Here is a 22,499-nt window from a genome sequence, read left to right on the forward strand (position 1 = left end):
ATGGCAGCATAGGTAAAATAGCAAGCAAACACTAAATTGGTAACAGCTTAGTAAATTCTATGGCTAGAATGGATAATTTGCTACAAAAATAGGATTTACCAAAATGGATTGTAGAAAACAAGAAAACACAAACAGAAAAAATAGAGAATATTGTGAAAGAAAGACCCTCCTCTTTCTTCCCCTCCACACAAAGGTATTTGGCGCAGATGTCCAAGGGTGTTGCCACAGCTTGAAGGTCAGGTCCTTCCAATTCTCTGTATAAACACTGTCCCAGCAGAGAAATGAGAATAGCTCTCACACAGATGTGGTGGAACAAACGTAACACTGTTATGAAAACATAACAGAAGGCTGGGCGCAGTGGCTCATGCCTGTAATCCCCGCAGTTTGGGAGGCTGAGGTGGGTGGATCACATGAGGTTGGGAGTTCGAGACCAGCCTAGCCAACATTGAGAAGCTCCGTCTCTACTAAAAATACAAAAAATTAGCCAGGCATGGTGGAGCATGCCTACAATCCCAGCTACTTGGGAGGCTGAGGCAGGAGAATCACTTGAACTTGGGAGGCAGAGGTTGCAGTGAGCCAAGATTGTGCCCCTGCACTCCAGCCTGGGCAACAAGGGCAAAACTCCATCTCAGGAGGGAGGGAGAAAAAAAAAATAAATAAATAAAACACCATCTCAAAAAATAAATAACAGAAATACTTCAGAAATACACATTCATATTTCTTACAAATGAAGATGTAAGGATGAATTAAACAAATGGAAATGCACAAATAAGCAAACAAAATCCAGCAGCATATTAAAAGAATAATTGATAAATATCAAATGGTTTTTGTTTCATGAATGCCAGGATGACTCAAAATTAGAGGATCTCTTGATAATAATTTGCCACGGCTTTTCCTGCGGCAGCGGCTGGGCCGAGAGGGGCATGGCTGTCTCCTCTTTCCGCCATGGCGTGTGCCCGCTCACTGATATCGGTGTACTCCGAAAAGGGGGAGTCATCTGGCAAAAATGTCACTTTGCCTGCTGTATTCAAGGCTCCTATTCGACCAGATATTGTGAACTTTGTTCACACCAACTTGCGCAAAAACAACAGACAGCTCTATGCAGTCAGTGAATTAGCAGGTTATCAGACTGGTGCTGAGTCTTGGGGTACTGGCAGAGCTGTGGCTCCAATTCCCAGAGTTCGAGGTAGTGGGACTCACCGTTCTGGCCAGGGTGCTTTTGGAAATATGTGTCGTGGAGGCCAAATGTTTGCACCAACCAAAACCTGGCACCGTTGGCATTGTAGAGTGAACACAACCCAAAAACGATATGCCATCTGTTCTGCCCTGGCTGCCTCAGCCTTACCAGCACTGGCCATGTCTAAAGGTCATCATATTGAGGAAGTCCCTGAACTTCCTTTGGTAGTCAAAGATAAAGTTGAAGGCTACAAGAAGACCAAGAAGGCTGTTTTGCTTCTGAAGAAACTTAAAGCCTGGAATGATATCAAAAAGATCTATGCCTCTCAGCGAATGAAAGCTGGCAAAGGCAAAATGAGAAACTGTCGCCGTATCCAGTGCAGAGGTCCCTGCATCATCTACAATGAGGATAATGGTATCATCAAGGCCTTCAGAAACATCCCCGGAACTACTCTGCTTAATGTAAGCAAACTGAACATGTTGAAGCTTGCTCCTGGTGGGCATGTGGGACGTTTCTGCATTTGGATCAAAAGTGCTTTCCAGAAGTTAGATGAATTGTATGGCACTTGGCGTAAAGCTGCTTCCCTTAAGAGTAACTACAATCTCCCCATGCACAAGATGATCAATACAGATCTCAGCAGAATCTTAAAAAGCCCAGAGATCCAAAGATCCCTTCGAGCACCACGCAAGAAGATTCATTGCAGAGTCCTAAAGAAGAACCCACTGAAAAACCTGAGAATCACGTTGAAGCTAAACCCATACGCAAAGACCATGCGCTGGAACACCATTCTTCGCCAGGCCAGGAACACAAGCTCCGGGGGGATAAGGCGGCCGCGGCAGCAGCAGCACTGGAAGCCAAATCAGATGAGAAGGGGGTTGCAGGCAAGAAGCCTGTAGTAGGTAAGAAAGGAAAGAAGGCTGCTGTTGGTGTTAAGAAGCAGAAGAAGCCTCCAGTAGGAAAAAAGGCAGCAGCTACCAAGAAACCAGCCCTTGAAAAGAAGCCAGCAGAAAAGAAACCCACTATAGAGGAAAGGAAGCCTGCTGCACAAACTCTTAAATTTGATTATTCCATAAAGGTCAAATCACTTTGGACAGCTGCTTTTGAATAAAGACCTGATCAAACAGGCAGAGAAACACACACAAAAAAATAAAAAATAAAAAATAATAGTTTGCCATGTTAATAGATGAAAGAGATATTTCAACATCTATTATTGATTTTTTAAAAAACTCTCAATAACATATGAGCAGCTAAATATTTCCCTAACCTCCAAAACTCAGTATCATGTTGACCAAGGCAGTGCTAGAAGCACTTCAATTAAAGTCAAAACATGGCAAGGACAACCTTGATTGCCCGTGTTATCTACGTTGTTCTGGGGCATTAGCCAACTCAGCTCGACTCGCCAGATGTATTATGGACATATACAAACTGTAAAGGAGGGAAAGTATCACTATTTGCAGATGATATAATCTAATGAATAGGCCGGGTGCAATGGCTCATGCCTGTAATCCCAGCACTTTGGGAGGCTGAGGCAGGCAGATCACTCGAGGTCAGGAGTTCGAGACCAGCCCAGCAAACATGGTGAAACCCTGTCTCTACTAAAAATACAAAAATTAGCTGGGTGTGGTGGCAGGTGCCTGTAACCCTAGCTACTGGGGAGGCTGAGGCAGGACAGTTGCTTGAACCCAGGAGGCAGAGGTTGCAGTAAGCCAAGATTGTGCCACTGCACTCCAGCCTGGGTGACAGCGCCAGACTCTGTCTCAAATAATAATAATCATTGAATAAAGAGAAAGCCCCCTCCACAAAAAAAACCCTGTAAATATTACTATAAACAATTTAAATTACCACTTTTTACTTTTCAGATTGTCAAAGACTGAAAGGAGTATTCTCTTCTTTGCTGGTGCTTATGCAAACTGATCAGTATTTATAAAGAAGAATCTGGGGCGGGGTGTGGTAGCTCATGCCTGTAATCCCAGCACTTTGGAAAGCCAAGGTGGCTGGATCAGCTGAGGTCAGGAGTTCAAGACAAAATGCCTCATTAACTGCCAGCGTGGCCAACATGGCAAAACCTCATCTCTGCTAAAAAAACAAAAAATTCGCTGGGTGTGGTGGGCGCCTGCAATCGCTTGAACCCAGGAGGCGAAGGTTGCAGTGAGCCAAGATCATGCCATTGCGCTCCAGCCTGGGCAACAAGAATGAAACTCTGCCTCAAAAAAAAAAAAAAAAAAGAATACTGAAATACCTAACTGCAGTCACTTGTGAGCTTTCACACACCCACACCTGGTCTGTAGATTCTTTGTCTAGGGCAGTTCTTTCTCTTGGATTTTCTCTAGTATTTTTTCCCTGCATTTTTTGTGTCTGTTTCTTGTCAAATTGACATCAATGCTTTTCTCCTTACCCTTCCAGCGATCTCCCTAAGTGGGGTAGAGTCCCAGTGTTGCTTCGAGAACATTCCCTGGACTGTGGGACTCTACCCCACTTGGGGAGATCGCTGGAAGGGTAAGGAGAAAAGCATTGATGTCAATTTGACAAGAAACAAACAGACACAAAAAACGCAGGAAAAAAATACTAGAGAAAATCCAGGAGAAGGAACTGCCCGAGACAAAGAACCTACAGGGCTAACATCTGTAGAGCTACTAAGGGTTTTTAAAAGTTACATGGTAGATCATGTATCAGCAAAATGAACTTTGCATTTTAGCAACACAGTCCATGAGAAAAGATCATTTAACCTTCTCAGAGATGATTTCATAGAGAGGAAGGTTACTAAGGAATAAAATCACATGATATAAAACATTCATCTTGGCCAGGCGTGGTGGCTCACACCTGTAATCCAAGCACTTTGGAGGTCAAGGCGGGCAGATCACCTGAGCTCGAGAGTTCAAGACCAGCCTGAACAACATGGTGAAACCCCATCTTTAAAAATAAATAAACAAACAAACAAATAAATAAATAAAAACAACATCCATCTTACTTTTGGGACCATCGGGCCCATTGCCTACATTTTGTTGGGAAAATTATAATTTATTTTGGTTGGTTTGTTTGCTTGAGACAGGGTCTTGCTCTGTCACCCAGGCTGGAATGCAATGGTGCAAACACAGCTTACTACAGCCTTGAACTCTGGGGCTCAAGCGATCCTCCCACTTTGGCCTCTGAAGTAGCCAGGACTACACACATGCACCATCATACCCAGCTAATTTTTTTTATTTTTGTTAAATTTTTTTTGTAGAGATGGGGTCTCTCTATGTTGCTCAGGCTGGTCTCAAACTCCTGGGCTCAAGCAATGCTCCCACTTCAGCCCCCGAAAGTGCTGGGATTACAGGTATGAGCCACTATGCCTATGAGGAAAATGATTTTTCTTGCCAATTCATAGATGGTAAATTAATGGACATAGCAAAGGCCGTGCTATGCAGTAAAAACAGTAAAAGCAGGGCAGAGGCTGAGGTTCGCAAAGGGATCATGGGCTCATGATCTACTGAGAGACAGAGGCTTGGCAGTCGATGAGGTGTTTCGTCTTTGCCCAGTGAATTCTTGGTTCTGCTTACAGGCCATGTGACAAGCTCCTTCCAGGTCTGCCAAAACCTACCATCCAAAGAGCAGACTCTTTTGGTAGTGGATGTCTGAGCCCATGATACTTAGGTGCTACCTCAAGAAGGAGGCTTGAAGCCAACTTCTAAAGGTAAACTCCAAATACTAAGTTGTTACAAAAATAGAGTAAAAGAACACCTAGCACTGTTGTGTCCTGTGGTTGTTGCGGCCTGGATAGCCCTGGAGCCATTAAACTGGAGATAAAAATTAGACCATCTCCAAAAACAACAGTGAAAAGCATCCATACCATTCAGTCATAAAGATTGCACTGTTTATCTTTGCATTTCAAGCTTTTAAGAAAAGCAGGCCAGGCACGGTGGCTCATGCCTGTAATCCCAGCACTCTGGGAGGCCAAGGCAGGGGGATCACCTGAGGTCACCAGCCTGGCCAACATAGTGAAACCTGTCTCTACTAAAAACACAAAAATTAGCTGGGTGTGGTGGCAGGCGCCTGTAATTCCGGCTACTTGGGAGGCTGAGACAGGAGAATCACTTGAACCCTGGAGGTGGAGGTTGCAGCGAGCCGAGATTGCGCCACTGCACTCTAGCCTATGTGACAGAGCAAGACTGTCTCAAAAAAACAAAAACAAAACCAAACAAACAAAAAGCTTGTTAAGCAGTTTGCAACCAGGGAGAGTGAAAACCACCTGGATGCTAGGATGTTGGCTACCCTGGGAGGGGACTGGGTGGTAACTGGTCGGAGGCTCGGGGGCTTTGCTGTTATGCTGTTTCCCAGCCTGGACGCTGACTATGTGACTGCATTTCCTTCGTGAAATTCATGGAGCTGTCCACTTATGTGCACTTTTCTGTATATCTGTTATTTTTTTTTATTTCTTTGAGACAGGATCTGGGTCTATCACCCAAGCTGGAGTGCGGTGGCACAATCTTGGCTCACTGCAACCTCTGCCTCCCAGGTACAGGCCTTCCACCTCGGCTTTCTAAGCAGCTGGGACTACAGGGGTATGACACCACACCCAGCCAATTTTTTTTTTTTTTTTTTTGGACGGAGTTTCGCTCTTGTTACCCAGGCTGGAGTGCAATGGCGCCATCTCGGCTCACCGCAACCTCCGCCTCCTGGGTTCAGGCAATTCTCCTGCCTCGGCCTCCTGAGTAGCTGGGATTACAGGCACGCGCTACCATGCCCAGCTAATTTTTTGTATTTTTAGTAGAGACGGGGTTTCACCGTGTTGACCAGGATGGTCTCGATCTCTTGACCTCGTGATCCACCCGCCTCGGCCTCCCAAAGTGCTGGGATTACAGGCTTGAGCCACCGCGCCCGGCCAATTTTTGTATTTTTTGTAGAGACAGGTTTTGCCCATTGGCCAGGATGGTCTTGAACTCCTGAGTTCAAGCAATCTGCCCACCTCTGCTTCCAAAAGTGTTGGGATTTGAGGCATGAGCCACCACGCCCAGCCTCTGTTAATTTTCAGTGAACTGTACTGTCAAAGACTGCTTTGTTTTTGGCAGGATAAAAGAATTAGAAGAGGCTTTTCCATGTATAACGTTTGAAATCGTTCTAATTTTGATACAAGTAAATGCATTATTACACAATGAAATCTGATGTGTACGTGAGCGCTTGGCATACTACAGCCTGAGGGCCAAAGCTGGGTCAATGCCTCGTTTTTCTTTTTAATTGGGATATGGCTGACATACCATAAAATTCAGTGGTTTTTAATATGTTTAACATATTCACAAGGTTGTACAATGTCACTATGTAATTCCAGAACATTTGATCATCACCTAAATTCTGTAACCTTCAGCAGTCATTCTTTATTCCCCCACTCCTAGAACCTGGCAACCATTAATCTATTTTCTGTCTCTATGGATTTGTCTATTCTACAGAATACATTTAACAGAAATGGAATCATAGGCATATATGATTTCCTTAGCATGTTTCCAAGGTTTATCTATGTGGTTGCCTGTGTCAGCATGTTATACTGTGTGGATATTTGTTTTTATTCACTCATCAAATGATGGCCATTTGGATTGCTTCCACCTTGTGGCTACTATAAAAAAAGTGTTGCTATTGGCCAGGCGAGGTGGCTCACACCTGTAATCCCAGCACTTTGGGAGGCCGAGGCAAGCGGATCACTGGAGGTCAGGAGTTCGAGACCAGGCTGGCCAACAAGGTGAAATCCCATCTCTACTAAATATACAAAAAAAAAAATTAGCCAGGCATGGTGGCACACACCTATAATCCCAGCTACTCAGGAGGCTAAGACAGGAGAATGGCTTGAACCGGGAAAGTGGAGGTTATAGTGAGCCAAGATGGCACCACTGCACTCTTTGCCTGGGTAACAGAGCTAGACTCTGTCTCAAAAAAAAAAAAAAAAAATGCTGCTATGAACATTTGTGTACATGTTTTTGTGTGAACATACGTTTTCAATTCTCTTTGGTATATTTAAAGTAGTAAAATTGCCAGATCATATGGTAACCTTTTGTGTAGTTTTGAAGAACGATCAAACTGTCTTCCACATTGGGTGCAGCATTTTGTGGTGTGGATTTGCATTTCCCTAAGACCTAATGATGTTGAGCATCTTTTTATGTGCTTATTGACCACTTGTATGTTTTCTCTGGAGAAGTGTCTATTCAAATGCTTTGCCCATTTTAAATTAGGGTTGTCTTTTTAGCCCTGAGCGAAAAAACGTTCTTTACGTATTCTGAACACTAGATCATTATTAGATATATAATTTGCAAATATATTCCCCCAGTCCATGGGCTGTCATTTTTTTTAATTTTTATTTTTCTTTTTAAAAAATTTTTTTAAAGATGGGGTTTCACCATGTTGGTCAGGCTGGTCTTGAACTCCCGACCTCAGGTGATCCGCCTGCCTTGGCCTCCAAAGTGCTTGGATTACAGGCGTGAGCCACCACACCCGGCCCTTATTGTTATTTTTTGAAACAGGGTCTCACTCTGCCACTCAGGCTGGAGTGCAGTGGCATGATCTCAGTTCACTGCAGCATCAGCCTCCTGGGCTCAAGTGATCTTCCCACCTCAGCCTCCCAAGTAGCTGGGACTACAGGTGCATGCCACCATGCGTGGCTAATTTTTGTATTTTTGACAGAGACGGGGTTTCACCACAGTGGCCAGGATGGTTTCCATCTCCTAACTTTGTGATCCGCCTGCCTCAGCCTCCCAAAGTGCTAGGATAACAGGCGTGAACCACCATGCCTGGCCCCTTTTACTTTCTTGATAGGGTCCTTAAAGCACAAGATTTGAATTTTGATGAAGTCCAATATATCTATTTTTCTCTTTGGTTATTTGTACTTCGAATGTTATCACTAAGAAACTGCATAATCCAAGGTTAAGGTCATAAAAATCTATATCTGTTTTCTTCTAAGAGTTTTATAATTTTAGTTCTTTTTTTTTTTTTTTTTTGAGACAGTCTTGCTCTGTTGCTCAGGCTGGAGTGCAGTGGTATGATCTCAGCTCACTGCCACATCCGCCTCCCAAGTTCAAGTGATTCTCCTGCCTCAGTCTCCCATGTGGCTGGGACTACAGGTGCCTGCCACCACACCCTGCTAATTTTTGTGTTCTTAGTAGCGATGGTGTTTCACCATATTGGCCAGGCTGGTCTCAAACTACTGACCTTGTGGTCTGCCCGCCTCAGCCTCCCAAAGTGCTGGGATTACAGGTGTGAGCTACTGCACCCAGCCAATTTTAGCTCTTATGTGTAGGTCTATCATTCATTTTGAATTAATTTTTGTATGTGATGTGAGGTAGGGATCCAACTTCACTCTTGTTTTTTCTTGTTTTTGTGGTTTGTTTGCTTGAGATCTGGGTTTACTCTCTCACACAGGCTGTAATGCAGTGGTACAATCATAGCTCACTGCACCCTTAACCTCTTGAGTTCAAGCAATCCTCCTGCCTCAGCCACTCAAGTAGCTGAGACTACAGGCGTGTGGCACCACACCTGGCTAACTTTTTTTTAAATTGTTTGTAGAGACTGAGAATTCACTATGTTGCCCAGGCTGGCCTTGAACTCTGGAGCTCAAGTGACCCTCTCACCTTGGCCTCCCAAAGCACTGGGATTACAAGCATGAGGCACTGTGCCCTGCCTTCAACTTCATTCTTTTGCCTACGGATATCCAGTTGTCCCAGCACTGCATCATGTGTTGAAAGGATTATTTTCCCCATTCAATGACCTTGGCATCCTTATTAAAAATCAGTTGACCTAGGCCGGGCACGGTGGCTCACGCCTGTAATCCCAGCACTTTGGGAGGCCGAGGCGGGTGGATCACGAGGTCAAGAGATCGAGACCATCCTGGTCAACACGGTGAAACTCCGTCTCTAATAAAACTACAAAAAATTAGCTGGGCATGGTGGCACGTGCCTGTAATCCCAGCTACTCAGGAGGCTGAGGCAGGAGAATTGCCTGAACCCAGGAGGCGGAGGTTGCGGTGAGCCGAGATCGCGCCATTGCACTCCAGCCTGGGTAACAAGAGCGAAACTCCGTCTCAAAAAAAAAAAAAAATCAGTTGACCTTAAGGATAAGCTTGCAGGAAAAAAAAAAAATCAGTTGACTGCAGATACATGGGTTGGTTCTGGACTCTCAATTCTATTCAATTGATCTGGATATCTATCCTATGCCAATATTACACCACCTTAGTTATTGTAGATTTACACTAAGTTTTAAAGCTTGGAAGTGTGGCTGGGTACACTGGCTCACACCTGTAATCCCAGCACTTTGGGAAGCCAAAGCAGGAGGTTCACTTTAGCTCAGGAGTTCAAGACCAACCTGGGCAAGATAATGAGACCCTGTCTCTACAAATTTCTTTTTCTTTTCTTTTTTTCTTTTTTTTTTTTTGAAACAGAGTCCCACTCAATTACCCAAGCTGGAGTACAAGGGCGCAATCTCAGCTCACTGCAAACTCTGCCTCCTGGGTTCAAGCAATTCTTGTACCTCAGCCTCCCAAGTAGCTGGAATTACAGGTATGTGCCACCACACCCAGCTAATTTCTGTGTAGGATTTCACCATGTTGGCCAGGCTGGTCTCAAATTCCTAACCTCAAGTAATCTGCCCACCTCAGCTGTAGATCAGTCAGGGTAGTGGAAAAATTATAGAAAGACATAAACCTTCTTAGAAGGCCGGAAGGTTTTGCAAAAGCCTTGGGAAAGAGGTTATGGCTGAAGGCAGCCTAACTCCCTTACCTTGAGCTAATAGCTAGAAGTAGATACAAAGGAATGAAAAGCAATTTATCTAAATAACTTGTTTACTCATGTGGTCTTCTCTCTCTTTTCTTCTTTTTTCTTAGCCATGCATGAGCAGTCGTGTGGTCTTAAGACTGATTTTTGATCTTCCATGGGTGCATGACTGCTCTCTACTGGGGGTTAGCAATGTTAATTAACCTCTAATGGTGCTTACTTGGAACCTTCCTCATTTAATCCGTACTAAATAAATGCGAAGGCTACTGGCTTATCAGGGTGGCTGCTAATTCTGGAAGCAGAGACCCTTGGTCATGCTGACAGGCAAAATATCTGTGTCAGTGTATATCTTTCATCTGTTACTCAGTCAGGGTCTGCGGGTGGGACCTGGCACTCAGCGTCCCAAAGTGCTGGTATTACAGGAGTGAGCCACAACACCCAGCCCAAAAAACTTCTAAAAAATTAGCCAGTTGTGGTGGCACACACCTGTGGTCCCAGCTATTTAGGAGGCTGAGGTGGGAGGATCACTTGAACCTGGGAGGCCAAGACTACAGTGAGCTGTGATCAAGCCACTGCACTCTAGCCTGGGCCACAAAGTGAGACCAAAGAAAAAAAAAAAAAACAACTTGGAAGTGTGAGTCTTCCAACTTTGCCTTTCTTTTGCAAAGTTATTTGGGCAAGTCTGCATCTCCTGCAATCCCTCACACAATTTTATGCTGTTTGTCAATTTCTGCAAAAAAAAAAAAAAAAAAAAAAAAAAAAAGTAAGTTGGAAAAGTGATAGGAAAGACATTGAATCAATTTGGGAAGTACTGTCATCTTAAATAGTAAGTACCTGGCCAAGCACAGTGGCTCACACCTGTAATCCCAGCACTTTGGGAGGTTGAGGCAGGTGGATCCCGAGGTCAGGAGTTCAAGACCAGCATAGCCAAGATGGTGAAACCCCATCTCTACTAAAAATAACAAAAAAAGTTAGCTGGGTGTGGTGGCGGGCACCTGTAATTCCAGCTACTCAGAAGGCTGAGGCAGAGAATTGCTTGAACCTAGGAGGCTGAGGTTGCAGTGAGCTGAGATCATGCCACTGCACTCCAGCCTGGGTGACAGAGCAAGGCTCTGTCTCAAAAAAATGAAAAAAATAATAAATAAAAAGTTCTCTGAACATGGAATGTCTTCATTTATTTAGGTCTCCTTTAATTCCTTTTAACAATGTTTTGTGGTTTTCAATATACAAAATACTGAAAATACCTTTACTTCTTTTATTAAATATATTCCTAAATATTTTATTCTTGGTATTACTATAAATGGAAATGCTTTCTTAATTTTTTTTTTTTTTTGAGACAGAGATTATGTCATCTGCAGAGAGATAGTTTTACTTCATCCTTTCTAATCTGGATACCTTTTATTGCCCAGGCTCTAATACCTCTAGTACAAAGTCAAATAGAAATGGTAAGGGCAGATATCTTTGTCTGATTCTTAGCAGGAAAGTTTTCAGCCTTTCACTATTACGTATGATGTTACCTAGGGGTTTTTCATCATTCACTGGTTAAGGAAATTCCCCTTCTTTTCTTAGATTTTTATTTTTTACGGGCCGGGCACGGTGGCTCAAGCCTGTAATCCCAGCACTTTGGGAGGCCGAGGCGGGTGGATCACGAGGTCAAGAGATCGAGACCATCCTGGTCAACACGGTGAAACCCCGTCTCTACTAAAAAAATATAAAAAATCAGCTGGGCATGGTGGCGCGTGCCTGTAATCCCAGCTACTCAGGAGGCTGAGGCAGGAGAATTGCCTGAACCCAGGAGGCGGAGGTTGCAGTGAGCCGAGATCGTGCCATTGCACTCCAGCCTGGGTAACGAGAGCGAAACTCCGTCCAAAAAAAAAAAAAAAATTATTTTTTCAAGTTTTTTTTCTTCTTTATTTTGAGACAGAGTCTCACTCTGTCACCCAGGCTGGAGTACAGTGGTGCGATCTTAGCTCGCTGCAACCTCTGCCTCCTGGGTTGGAGCAATTCTCCTACTTCTGCCTCCTGAGTAGCTGGGATTATAGGTGTATGCCATCACACCTGGCTAATTTTTGTATTTTTAGTAGAGACAGGGTTTCACCATGTTGGCCAGGCTGGTCTTGAACTCCTGATCTCAGGTGATCCATCCACCTCAGCTTCCCACAGTGCTGGGATTACAGGCATGAACCACCATGTCCAGCCAATTTTTATTTATTTTATTTTTATTCATTTATTTTGGAGACAGAGTCTCTCTCTGTCTCACCCAGGCTAGAGTGCAGTGCTGTGGCTCACTGCAACCTCCGCCTCCTGGGTTCAAATGATTCTCCTTTCTCAGCCTCCCAAGTAGCTGATACTAGAGGTGTGCACCACTACACCTGGCTAATTTTTGGGTTTTTTGTTTTGTTTTGAGATGGAGTCTCACTCTGTTGCCAGGCTGGAGTGCAGTGGCATGATCTTGGCTCACCCCACCTCCACCTCCTGGGTTCAAGCGATTCTCCTGCCTCAGCCTCCCAAGTAGCTGGGATTACAGATGAACACCCTCACACCCAGATAATTTTTGTATTTTTAGTAGAGACGGGGTTTTACGATGCTGGTCAGGCTGGTCTCTAACTCCTGACCTCATGATCCACCCACCTCAGCCTCCCAGAGTGCTGAGATTACACGTGTGAGCCACCAAGACTGGCTGCAACTTTTTCTTTTTTTAGTAGAGATGGGGTTTCACCATGTTGGCCAGGCTGGTCTCGAACTCCTGACCTCATGATCCACCCGCCTCGGCCTTCCAAAGTGCTGAGATTACAGGTGTGAGCCACCAAGCCTGGCTGCAACTTTTTATATTTTTAGTAGAGATGGGGTTTCACCATGTTGGCCAGGCTGGTCTCGAATTCCTGACCTCAGGTGATCCCCCTGCCTCAGCCTCCCAAAGTGCTGGGATTACAGGTGTTACAGGCATGAGCCACCGCACCCAGCCAGCCAAAATTTTTTTTTTTTTGAGATGGAGTTTCACTCTTGTTACCCAGGCTGGAGTGCAATGGCACGATCTCAGCTCACCGCAACCTCTGCCTCCTAGGTTCAGGCAATTCTCCTGCCTCAGCCTCCTGAGTAGCTGGGATTACAGGCACGCACCACCATGCCCAGCTAATTTTTTTGTATTTTTAGTAGAGACAGGGTTTCACCATGTTGACCAGAATGGTCTCAATCTCTTGACCTTCTGATCCACCCACCTCGGCCTCCCAAAGTGCTGGGATTACAGGCATGAGCCACCGTGCCCAGCCAATTTTTTTTTTTTTTAACTGACAAATAATAATTGTACTTATCTATGGGGTACATAGTGATGTTTTCATATATATAACATCTAGTGACCAGATCATGGTAATTAGCATATCCATCATCTCAAATATTTATCATTTATTTGTATTGGGAACATTCAACATCCTCCTTCTAGCTATTTGAAACTATATTTTATTGTTAACTATAGTCATCCTACAGTGATACAGAACACTAGAATGAATTCCTCCTATCTGGCTGTAATTCTGGATCCTTTAACACATCTCTTCGTATCCCTCCCTTGAGGAAAGTTCCCTTTTAGTCCTGATTCATTAGTGTTTCACCATGAAAGGTTGTTTGATTTTATGGGATTTTTTCTTTCTGTATCTATTGAGTTGATCATGTGTTTTGCCTTTTCCTTATTACTATTTATTTTATTACTATGGGGCATTATATTGAGTGGTTTTGTTTTTCTTTTTTTGGAGACAGAGTCTTGCTCTGTCACCCAGGCTGGAGTGCAGTGGCACGATCACAGCTCAGTGCAATCTAACCTCCTAGGCTCAAGCAAGCAATCCTTCCACCTCAACCTCCTAGGCCGCTAGGACCACAGGTGCATGCCATCACACCAGCTAATTTTTAAAGATTTTTTTTGTAGAGGCCAAATGCAGTGGCTCACACCCGTAATCCCAGCACTTTGGGAGGCCAATGTGGGCAGATCACTTGAGGTCAGGAGTTCAAGACCAGCCTGGTCAAACATGGTGAACTTCTGTCTCTACTAAAAATACAAAAATCAGCTGGGCCTGGTAGCAGGTTCCTATAGTCCTAGTTTCTCGGGAGACTGAGGCAGGAGAATCGCTTGAACCTGAGAGGTGGATGTTTCAGTGAGCTGAGAATATCACACTCCAGCCTGGCGACAAGAGGGAAACTTTGTCTCAAGAAAAATAAATAAAATTAATTAATTAAAATTAAAATTAAAAAATTAAATGCCTGGATCCAATAAATCTCCGTCTCTGCTGAGGGGCTCTGTGTATTCGTGTTGGCACACCTTAAACACTCAGCCAGACAGTTTCTAACTTGGCCTTAGCCTTCACTTCCTGCTTGTGCAGAGCCTAGAGATGAGCCAGGCATGAGAGCACCCGGCATTCTCAGGTCTTTCCCGAACCAACATACAGCCCTACAAATGCCTGTGGCCTTCAAGATTCCCAGGAATACATCAGAGCTTGTCAAAGCCGCTGTGGATATCCATTTCTTAGCTTTTCATTAAGGCTTTTTTGGTTAGTCCACGTCTGTACCAACTATCACCCACCAACTCGGGCAGTCGCAACATTGGCCTATAATTAAACAATGAAAAAGTCCTGGTAGCCAGCCTGGCCAATATGGTGAAACCCTACCTCTAGTAAAAAGTACAATTAGCTGGCTATGGTGTTGCATGCCTGTAAGCCCAGCTACTTGGGAGGCTGAGGCAGGAGAATCACTGGAACCCAGGAGGTGGAAGTTGCAGTGAGCCGAGATCATGCCACTGCACTCCAGCCTGGGCGACAGAGCCAGACTTCATCTCCAAAAAAATATCCTTGGTAGGCCAGGTGTAGTGGCTCATGCCTGTAATCCCAGCAATTTGGGAGGCCAAGGTGGGTGGATCACGAGGTCAGGAGTTCAACACTAGCCTGGCCAGCATGATGAAACGCTGTCTCTACTAAAAATGCAAAAAATTAGCTGGGCATGGTGGTGAGCGCCTGTAATCCCAGCTACTGTGGAGCCTGAGGCAGAAGAATCATTTGAACTCAGGAGAGGAAGGTTGCAATGAGCTGAGATCACACCAATGCATTCCAGCCTGGGCGACAGAGCGAGACTCTATCTCAAAAACAAAACAAAACAAAACCCTGCCACGAGGCCTGGCTAATTTTTTTTTTTTTTTTTTTTTTTTTACTTTTAGTGGAGAAGGGGTTTCACCATCTTGGGCAGGCTGGTCTTCAATTCCTGAACTCATGATCCACCCGTCTTGGCCTCCCAAAGTGCTGGGATTACAGGCGTAAGCCACTGAGCCCGGCTTGGTTATTTTTGGGTTTTTTTTGTTTTGTTTTGTTTTTTGTTTTTTGAGATGGAGTCTCGTTCTGTTGCCCGGCTGGAGTGCAGTGGCGTGATCTCTGCTCACTGCAACCTCCGCCTCCCAAGTTCAAGTGATTCTCCTGCCTCAGCCTCCCGAGTAGCTGGTACTACAGGCACGTGCCACCACGCCTTGCTAATTTTTGTATTTTTAGTAGACATAGGGTTTCACCATGTTGGCCAAGATAGTCTCGATCTCTTTTTTTTTTTTTGAGACGGAGTTTTGCTCTTGTTACCCAGGCTGGAGTGCAATGGCGCCATCTCGGCTCACCGCAACCTCCGCCTCCTGGGTTCAGGCAATTCTCCTGCCTCAGCCTCCTGAGTAGCTGGGATTACAGACATGTACCACCATGCCCAGCTGACTTTTTGTATTTTTAGTAGAGACGGGGTTTCTCGATCTCTTAACCTCATGTTCTGCCAGCCCCGGCTGCCCAAAGTGCTGAGATTACAGGTGTGAGCCACCAAAAGTGGCCGACCTGAGGTGTTATTTTTTAAGGCTACAGCTGAGTTGGAGAGCAAGTTGTGGGGCTAGGGCATGTTAAATGCCACAGGGTTCACTATTCTTACCAAGATTCAGCTGTTTTTCAATATTCCCTGGATTGCTTGATGCAAACCTTGGTTAATTTCCAGAGTAAAGTTGTTTCTGACTATTCTGGCTAGATTTTTCATTGCTTTTTTTCTTTTCTTTTCTTTTTTTTTTTTTTTTTTTTTTTTTTTTATAAAGAGTCTTGCTCTGTCACCCAGGCTGGAGTGCAGTGGCGTGATCTCAGCTCACTGCAATCTCCAGCTCCCAGGTTCAAGTGATTCTCTCCTAGCTTAGTTTCCCAAGTAGCTGGGATTATAGGTACCCACCACCACATCCAGCTACTTTTTTTTGTTTGTTTAGTTTAGTTTAGTTTTGTTTTTTTGCGATGGAGTCTCGCTCTGTTGCCCAGACTAGAATTCAGTGGTACCATCTCGGCTCACTGCAACCTCCGCCTCCCAGGTTGAAGTGATTCTCCTGCCTCAGCCTCCCTGAGGAGCTGGGACTACAGGTGCACACCACCACACCCAGCTAATTTTTATATTTTCAGTAGAGATGGGGTTTCACCTTGTGGCCAGGCTGGTCTTAAACTCCTGACCTCAGGTGATCCGCCCAGTCCTTTTTTATATTTTTAATAGAGACAGGATTTTGACATTTTGACTGTGGTGGTCTCAAACTCCTGACCTCTTATGATCCACTCATCTCAGCCTCCCAAAGTTTTGGGATTACGAGTGTGAGCCACCGCACCCAGCCTAATTTTTTTCATTGCTTTTTTGGAGGATAAAAATATTTAATGTATTTACTCCAGCATTTTTGCTTATGTCACTCCAGACCCTCACCGCCCATGTTTGTAAATAAAATTTTCTTACTGGAATACAGCCATGTTCATTCATTTGCATACTGTCTATGATGCTTTCAGGCTACAGTGGCAGAGTCAAGTAGCTACAAGAGACCAGATAGTCCACAAAGCCTAAAATACTTTTGGGTCCTTTTCAGAAAAAAGTTTGACAACCCCTGGTTTATGGTCTAGCCCTGCTTGCTTCATTCCCCACATTCCTGTTCTTCCTGCACTGGAGAGCTTTCCCAGGGCCTCCGCATAGGTTGTTTCATCAGCCTGTTCATTGACTGTCTTTCTCTAGAATGTATGTTCTGTGACAGCTTAATGTTGTCTTGTCTGCTGCTATATCCATGATTTGGTGCTTAAGCTGAAATCTTAAGCAGAGGTCACTCTTCACACCCAGAGCTCTTCAATACCAGGGCTGTCGATACCCCAGTCTGCCCATCACTGTCCATTTTCACCATTACCATCTTGGTGTCAGATCCCAGAATCTCTGGCCTGACTACTGATATCATGGCGTCACTCATGCCTCCTCTCCAACCTATTCCTTTTTTTTTTAAATGGAGTTTCGTTCTTGTTGCCCAGGCTGGAGTGCAATGGCACTCCAGTGATCTTGGCTTGCAGTAATCTTGGCTTATGACAACCTCTGCCTCCCAGGTTCAAGTGATTCTCCTGCCTCAGCCTCCCAAGTAGCTGATATTATAGGCGTCTGCCATCACACCCAGCTCATTTGCTGTATTTTTAGTAGAGATGGGGTTTCACCATGTTGGCCAGGCTGGTCTCAAACTCCTGACCTCAGGTGATCCACCTGTCTCAGCCTTCCAAAGTGCAGGGATTACAGGAATGAGCCACTGTGCTCAGCCCAATCCATTCCTTCCAGTGCAGCTGGAGGAATCTTTTTGAACCAGAAATCTGAGTGCATCACTCATTTGTCTTAGCTCTCTGTGGATAAAGGCCAAATCCCTAACACATTCTGGAAGGTTTCTAGTTAAAGTGCACATCTACTACCTCCCTGGCTCTGCTCACATCCTGCTTCCCCTCCTGCAGCCCTAGATGAGCTTCTGGCCCTTGGCTAAGGCCGACGCCTCCCTCCCTGCCCTGCTCCACCCGCTCTCCTTCCTGAGGACTTTGTTCTTTCCTCATTTTTTCTCTCTCTTGCCCAATCAACACACACTCTATGCTACATTACTTTGCTAAGTGTCTCACCCAAGTCTATCAATTCCACGTCCTGGAATGCCTTCCTCACTTAGCTTCTTCTTTTTTTGAGTCCACTCTGTTGCCCAGGCTGGAGTGCAGTGGCATGATCTCAGCTAACTGCAACCTCCACCCCCTGGGTTCAAGCGATTCTCCTGCCTCAGCCTCCCGACTGGTTGGGGATACAGGCATGCTTTACCTTGTCCAGGTAATTTTTGTATTTTTAGTAGAGACAGGGTTTTACCATATTGGCCAGGCTGGTGTTGAACTCCTGGCCTCAAGTGATCCACCTGCCTCAGCCTCCCAAAGGGCTGGGATCAGAAGTGAGAACCACCATGCCCAGCCCCTCACTTAAGCTTCTAAAGCATCGATGCTCCTGGTTATCCTTGCACTTTCCTAAATGTTTGTTCCTTTTGTGGGATCTTCCTTATCTCTATGGCTTCTGAATGCTGGAATGCCCCATCCTCAGACCTCTTCCTGACCCTGAATGTCAGGATGCCACATCCTTAGAACTCTTCCTGACCCTCAGTGTGGGGATGCCCTGTCCTCAGACCTCTTCCCGACCCTCAATGTTGGGATGTCCCAGGGTGCAGTGCTCAGATCACTTTCTTATCCTCAGTGTCGGGGTGCCCCAGGGTGCAGTGCTCAGACCTCTTCCTTACCCTCAGTGTCAGGGTGCTGGGTCCTCAGGCCTCTTCCTGACCCTCAGTGTCCAGATGCCCCATCCTCGGGCCTCTTCCTGATCCTCAGTGTCGGGATGTCCCAGCGTGTAGTGCTCAGACCTCTGCTCTTCTCACTCCACAGTCCCTCCCTAGTGACCTCAGGTGATCTGCCTGTCTCAGCCTCCCAAAGTGCTGAGATTACAGGTGTGAGCCACTGCGCCTGGCTAGTATTTCTAGATTTAGAACCTCTGACTCCTAACAATTACGTCATAATTTTCTTTTTCCTACAAAAAGAGCTACGTCTCAAAACATTATACACATTCCAACAAATGGAAAACATAATCTTACAAAATTCCTGTGAGAAATATCCCAGCACAGAAGCTATAATTTCTTGCCATTTTGATGCTGGTATTAACAAATAGGAAGGTGCCTACTCATGGAATCTGCTTCAAATCAGATAAAAGAACAATGAGTATAGGTTACTACACCCACCGCTGCGACACGAGAAGAGTAACAGACATCAGAATGCAACCCCACAGATGCTCCCAGAACATTCCACAGGCTGCAGGTAAACCCTCTGATCTGCCTCCTGGACTTGGTATACATGGGTGCAAAATTGCTACAGAAGTCTGAGCAGTACATCTATCTCCTCAAAACAGCACAGAAGCCAGTGTGGACAATAGCAGAACGCTGTCTGGTGCTAGAGAATAAAGAGGACAGAAGGAAAAAAAAAGCCTCTACATGATCTTTGTGTCCCTTAGTATCATACATCTTCTCTCTTTGCTTAGTTAAGGAAGGAAAGAAGGGAGAGATAAAGGAAGGGAGGGACAAGACCACCTTCTTTCTTCTCTGGAGCAGAGAAGAAAGCTATCAATAATAAGAGAAACTAGGCCAGGCGCGGTGGCTCAAGCCTGTAATCCCAGCACTGCGGGAGGCCGAGGCGGGTGGATCACGAGGTCAAGAGATCGAGACCATCCTGGTCAACATGGTGAAACCCCGTCTCTACTAAAAATACAGAAAAATTAGCTGGGCCTGGTGGCGCGTGCCTGTAATCCCAGCTACTCAGGAGGCTGAGACAGGAGAATTGCCCGAACCCGGGAGGCGGAGATTGCGGTGAGCCGAGATCGCGCCATTGCACTCCAGCCTGGGTAACAAGAGCGAAACTCCGTCTCAAAAAAAAAAAAAATAATAATAATAATAATAAGAGAAACTAAACCTTAATGAGGGTTCCTTGGTGTCAGGGATTCTTCTTCAGATAGATACTTTTTTTGGAGACAGGGTCTTGCTTTGTTGCCCAGGTTGGAATGAAGTGGTACTATCACAGCTCACTACAGCCTCAACCTTCCAGGCTCATGTGATCCTCCCTCCTCAGTCTCCTGAGTAGCTGGGCCTATAGGCATATGCCACCATGTCTGGCTAATTTTTGTTTTTAATTTTTTGTAGGGGTGGCCCACTATGTTGGCACTATGTTGCCCAGGTCACTCTTGAACTCTTAGGCTCAAGTGATCCTCCTATTTCAGTCTCCCAAAGTGCTGGAATTACAGCCATAAGCCACCATGCCTGGCCTTTTAAGTACTTCAGATAAATACATTTCATTTTGGGCTGGGCCAGGGATTCACACCTGTAATCCTAGGGCCTTGGGAGGATCCAGAAGGATCACATGAGCCTGGGATGTTGAGGCTGCAGTAAGCCATGATCATGTACTGCTCTCCAGCCTGGCAAACAAAACAAGACACTGTCTCTTAAACGATAAATAAATAGGCCAGGTGCAGTGGCTCACGCCTGTAATCCCAGCATTTAGGGAGGCTGAAGCGAGCGGATCATGAGGTCAGGAGTTCAAGACCAGCCTGGCCAACATAGCGAAACCCTGTCTCTATTAAAAATACAAAAATATTAGCTGGGCAAGGTGGTGCATGCCTGTAGTCCCAGCTACTCGGGAGGCTGAGGCAGGAGAATCGCTTGAACCTGGGAGTCGGAGGTTGCAGTGAGCTGAGATTGCACAATTGCATTCCAGCCAGGGCGACAGTGTGAGACTCCATCTCAAAAATAAATAAATAAATAATCTCCTTTTGTCTTTTCTCTCCTTTGGTACTTAGGAGAACCTTCTGAGAGCAGCTGTTATGTCTATAGTAGTCTGAGCACGAAGGCTCAAAGGGAAGAAGGTGAGAATGGAATAATGTCAGGGCAAGACTGGAATCTGAGTCTCCTCCCTCTAAATCCCTTGCTGGTTTTCCCAACACAGGTGGGAGAATGGGGGCTGTGAGACTTTGGAGGGTGTGTCCCCGTGGGGATCACCTGTGGCTGAGATGAACTTGTTGTAGTTCTCATAGACCAGGGTCTGCATGTCGCTGTCTAGAGCCCGGATCTGCCGCACCATATCCGTCTCACTGTCCATCAGTTGGGCCAGAGGGCACTCTCTACGCAGCTGGAGAAATTGGGTGGTTAGTGTTTGAGTCAGGAGGCATTCATGCCCCCAGCCCTGCCTGCAGCTGATAGGCTTTCTGTGCAAGAAATCTTTGATCCACACCCCCTCCAACCACTGCCAGCTCAGGAATCCCAGGCATCGGGCCCTAAGTGGCTTAGCTCAGGGGTTACTAGGTTCGACCCTGTATGGTGTTTGCCAGCATCTGAAATCCTGGGGCTTGGCCTAGGCCCAGCCCCGCGCCTGTCAACGCCTGGGCCACGCCCCCAATCCCGGGCCTATCACAACATCAGCCCAGGAAACCTCAGATGCCGCATCACCTTAGGCCAGTCCGATCCTGCTCACATCCCCTCAGACGCCTGAACTGCTCGTCCTCTTTGGCTGACGCTCGTCCTCTTAGGAACCCCTGTTCCTCTCAACCTCACGAAAAGTCGGAGACGTGATCTGGGGGTGCAATGTATCAGGGGCCTGGTTCCCTTCCCCCCTCGCCTCACCCCTCCTACCACCCGCACACACACCTTGTCCAGGTAAACTTCCGGGTCGAAATGCGCCCCGTTCAGATCAGTCGGGTCCAGGGGGTCGGGACCCGAGGGGCGTCCCGCCCCCTCTCCTTCTGAGAGGCCGTAGTAAAGCTTCAGCATCCCATGCGCCTTCCGCCGACGTTCCGGAGCCTCAGCCTCTGGCCCTTCTGGGGAGTCCCCAGGTCCAGACCCCGGGCTAGACCCGGCGGTAGCTGCAGCCGCCATCGCTGCTACCGCAGCCCACGAGCGTAAGGCTGGGAAAGGGGAGGGAAGGAGGAACTTCCGGGATCCATAAAGTTGTTGTTGAAACGAGGCAGTCCTTCAGGTGAAACGTCCCCCAGCAGCCATGAGTCCTTCGAGACAAGAGTTCCACCGCACCTGTCTTCCTCAAGCGGAAAGGTTCCGGAAGAGCCCTGATGGGTGGAAGCATTTTGTGGAACTGCCTCGAGTTGCTGCTTTCCCAGAAGGGAGACCGGTAGTGGCTCCCCAACCTGTATCCCCGCAGGCAAGCGGCCCACGGAATATGTGCCCAGGTGCAATGAACGGATGCGGGATGTGAGGCCAGAGTAGAATGTTCCTGGGATCTTGCCACTGTCTCGATACCTGGGCAGTGGCTCAGTTTATCCCATTCCTAAAATTGGGGTATATACTTCACAGTGGGGCTGCGAGGATTAAATGCATGTACACTACCCCGTACCGTGCCTCTAGCGCAGTGCTTCTTTTATTTTATTTTATTTTATTTTATTTTATTTTATTTTATTTTATTTTTTGAGACGGAGTTTCACTCTTGTTACCCAGGCTGGAGTGCAATGGCGCAATCTCGGCTTACCGCAACCTCCGCGTCCTGGGTTCAGGCAATTCTCCTGCCTCAGCCTCCTGAGTAGCTGGGATTACAGGCATGCGCCACCATGCCCAGCTGATTTTTTGTATTTTTAGTAGAGACGGGGTTTCACCAGGTTGACCAGGATGGTCTCGATCTCTTGACCTCGTGATCCACCCGCCTCTATTTTTTTTTTTTTTAATTTTTAATTATTATTTTTTTAGAGACGGGGTTTCATCATGTTTGCCAGGC

At 46.0% G+C, this 22,499-nt stretch overlaps 1 protein-coding gene and 1 pseudogene across 2 annotated transcripts in view; one reads left to right on the forward strand and one right to left on the reverse strand.

The window, feature by feature from the left end:
* VPS51 (VPS51 subunit of GARP complex) overlaps nt 1-21,735 on the reverse strand; it is a 28,823-nt gene extending 7,088 nt beyond the window's left edge. Inside the window, exons 1-2 of the mRNA XM_032282873.1 lie at nt 21,425-21,735; nt 20,780-20,909 (exon numbers count right to left, since the gene is read on the reverse strand). Coding sequence (XP_032138764.1) covers nt 20,780-20,909; nt 21,425-21,652 — 358 coding nt within the window. The 5' untranslated portion in view covers nt 21,653-21,735. The remainder of the gene's footprint in view (nt 1-20,779; nt 20,910-21,424) is intronic.
* Nucleotides 906-2,312, forward strand: LOC116554776 (annotated as a pseudogene). Its single transcript, XR_004270300.1, has one exon. The product of XR_004270300.1 is annotated as a 60S ribosomal protein L4 pseudogene (transcript).
* Nucleotides 21,736-22,499: the final 764 nt, after the last annotated feature.

Source organism: Sapajus apella, unplaced genomic scaffold (genome assembly GCF_009761245.1).
Source record: "Sapajus apella isolate SASKATOON/1434 unplaced genomic scaffold, GSC_monkey_1.0 scaffold14, whole genome shotgun sequence".
NCBI lineage: Eukaryota > Metazoa > Chordata > Mammalia > Primates > Cebidae > Sapajus > Sapajus apella.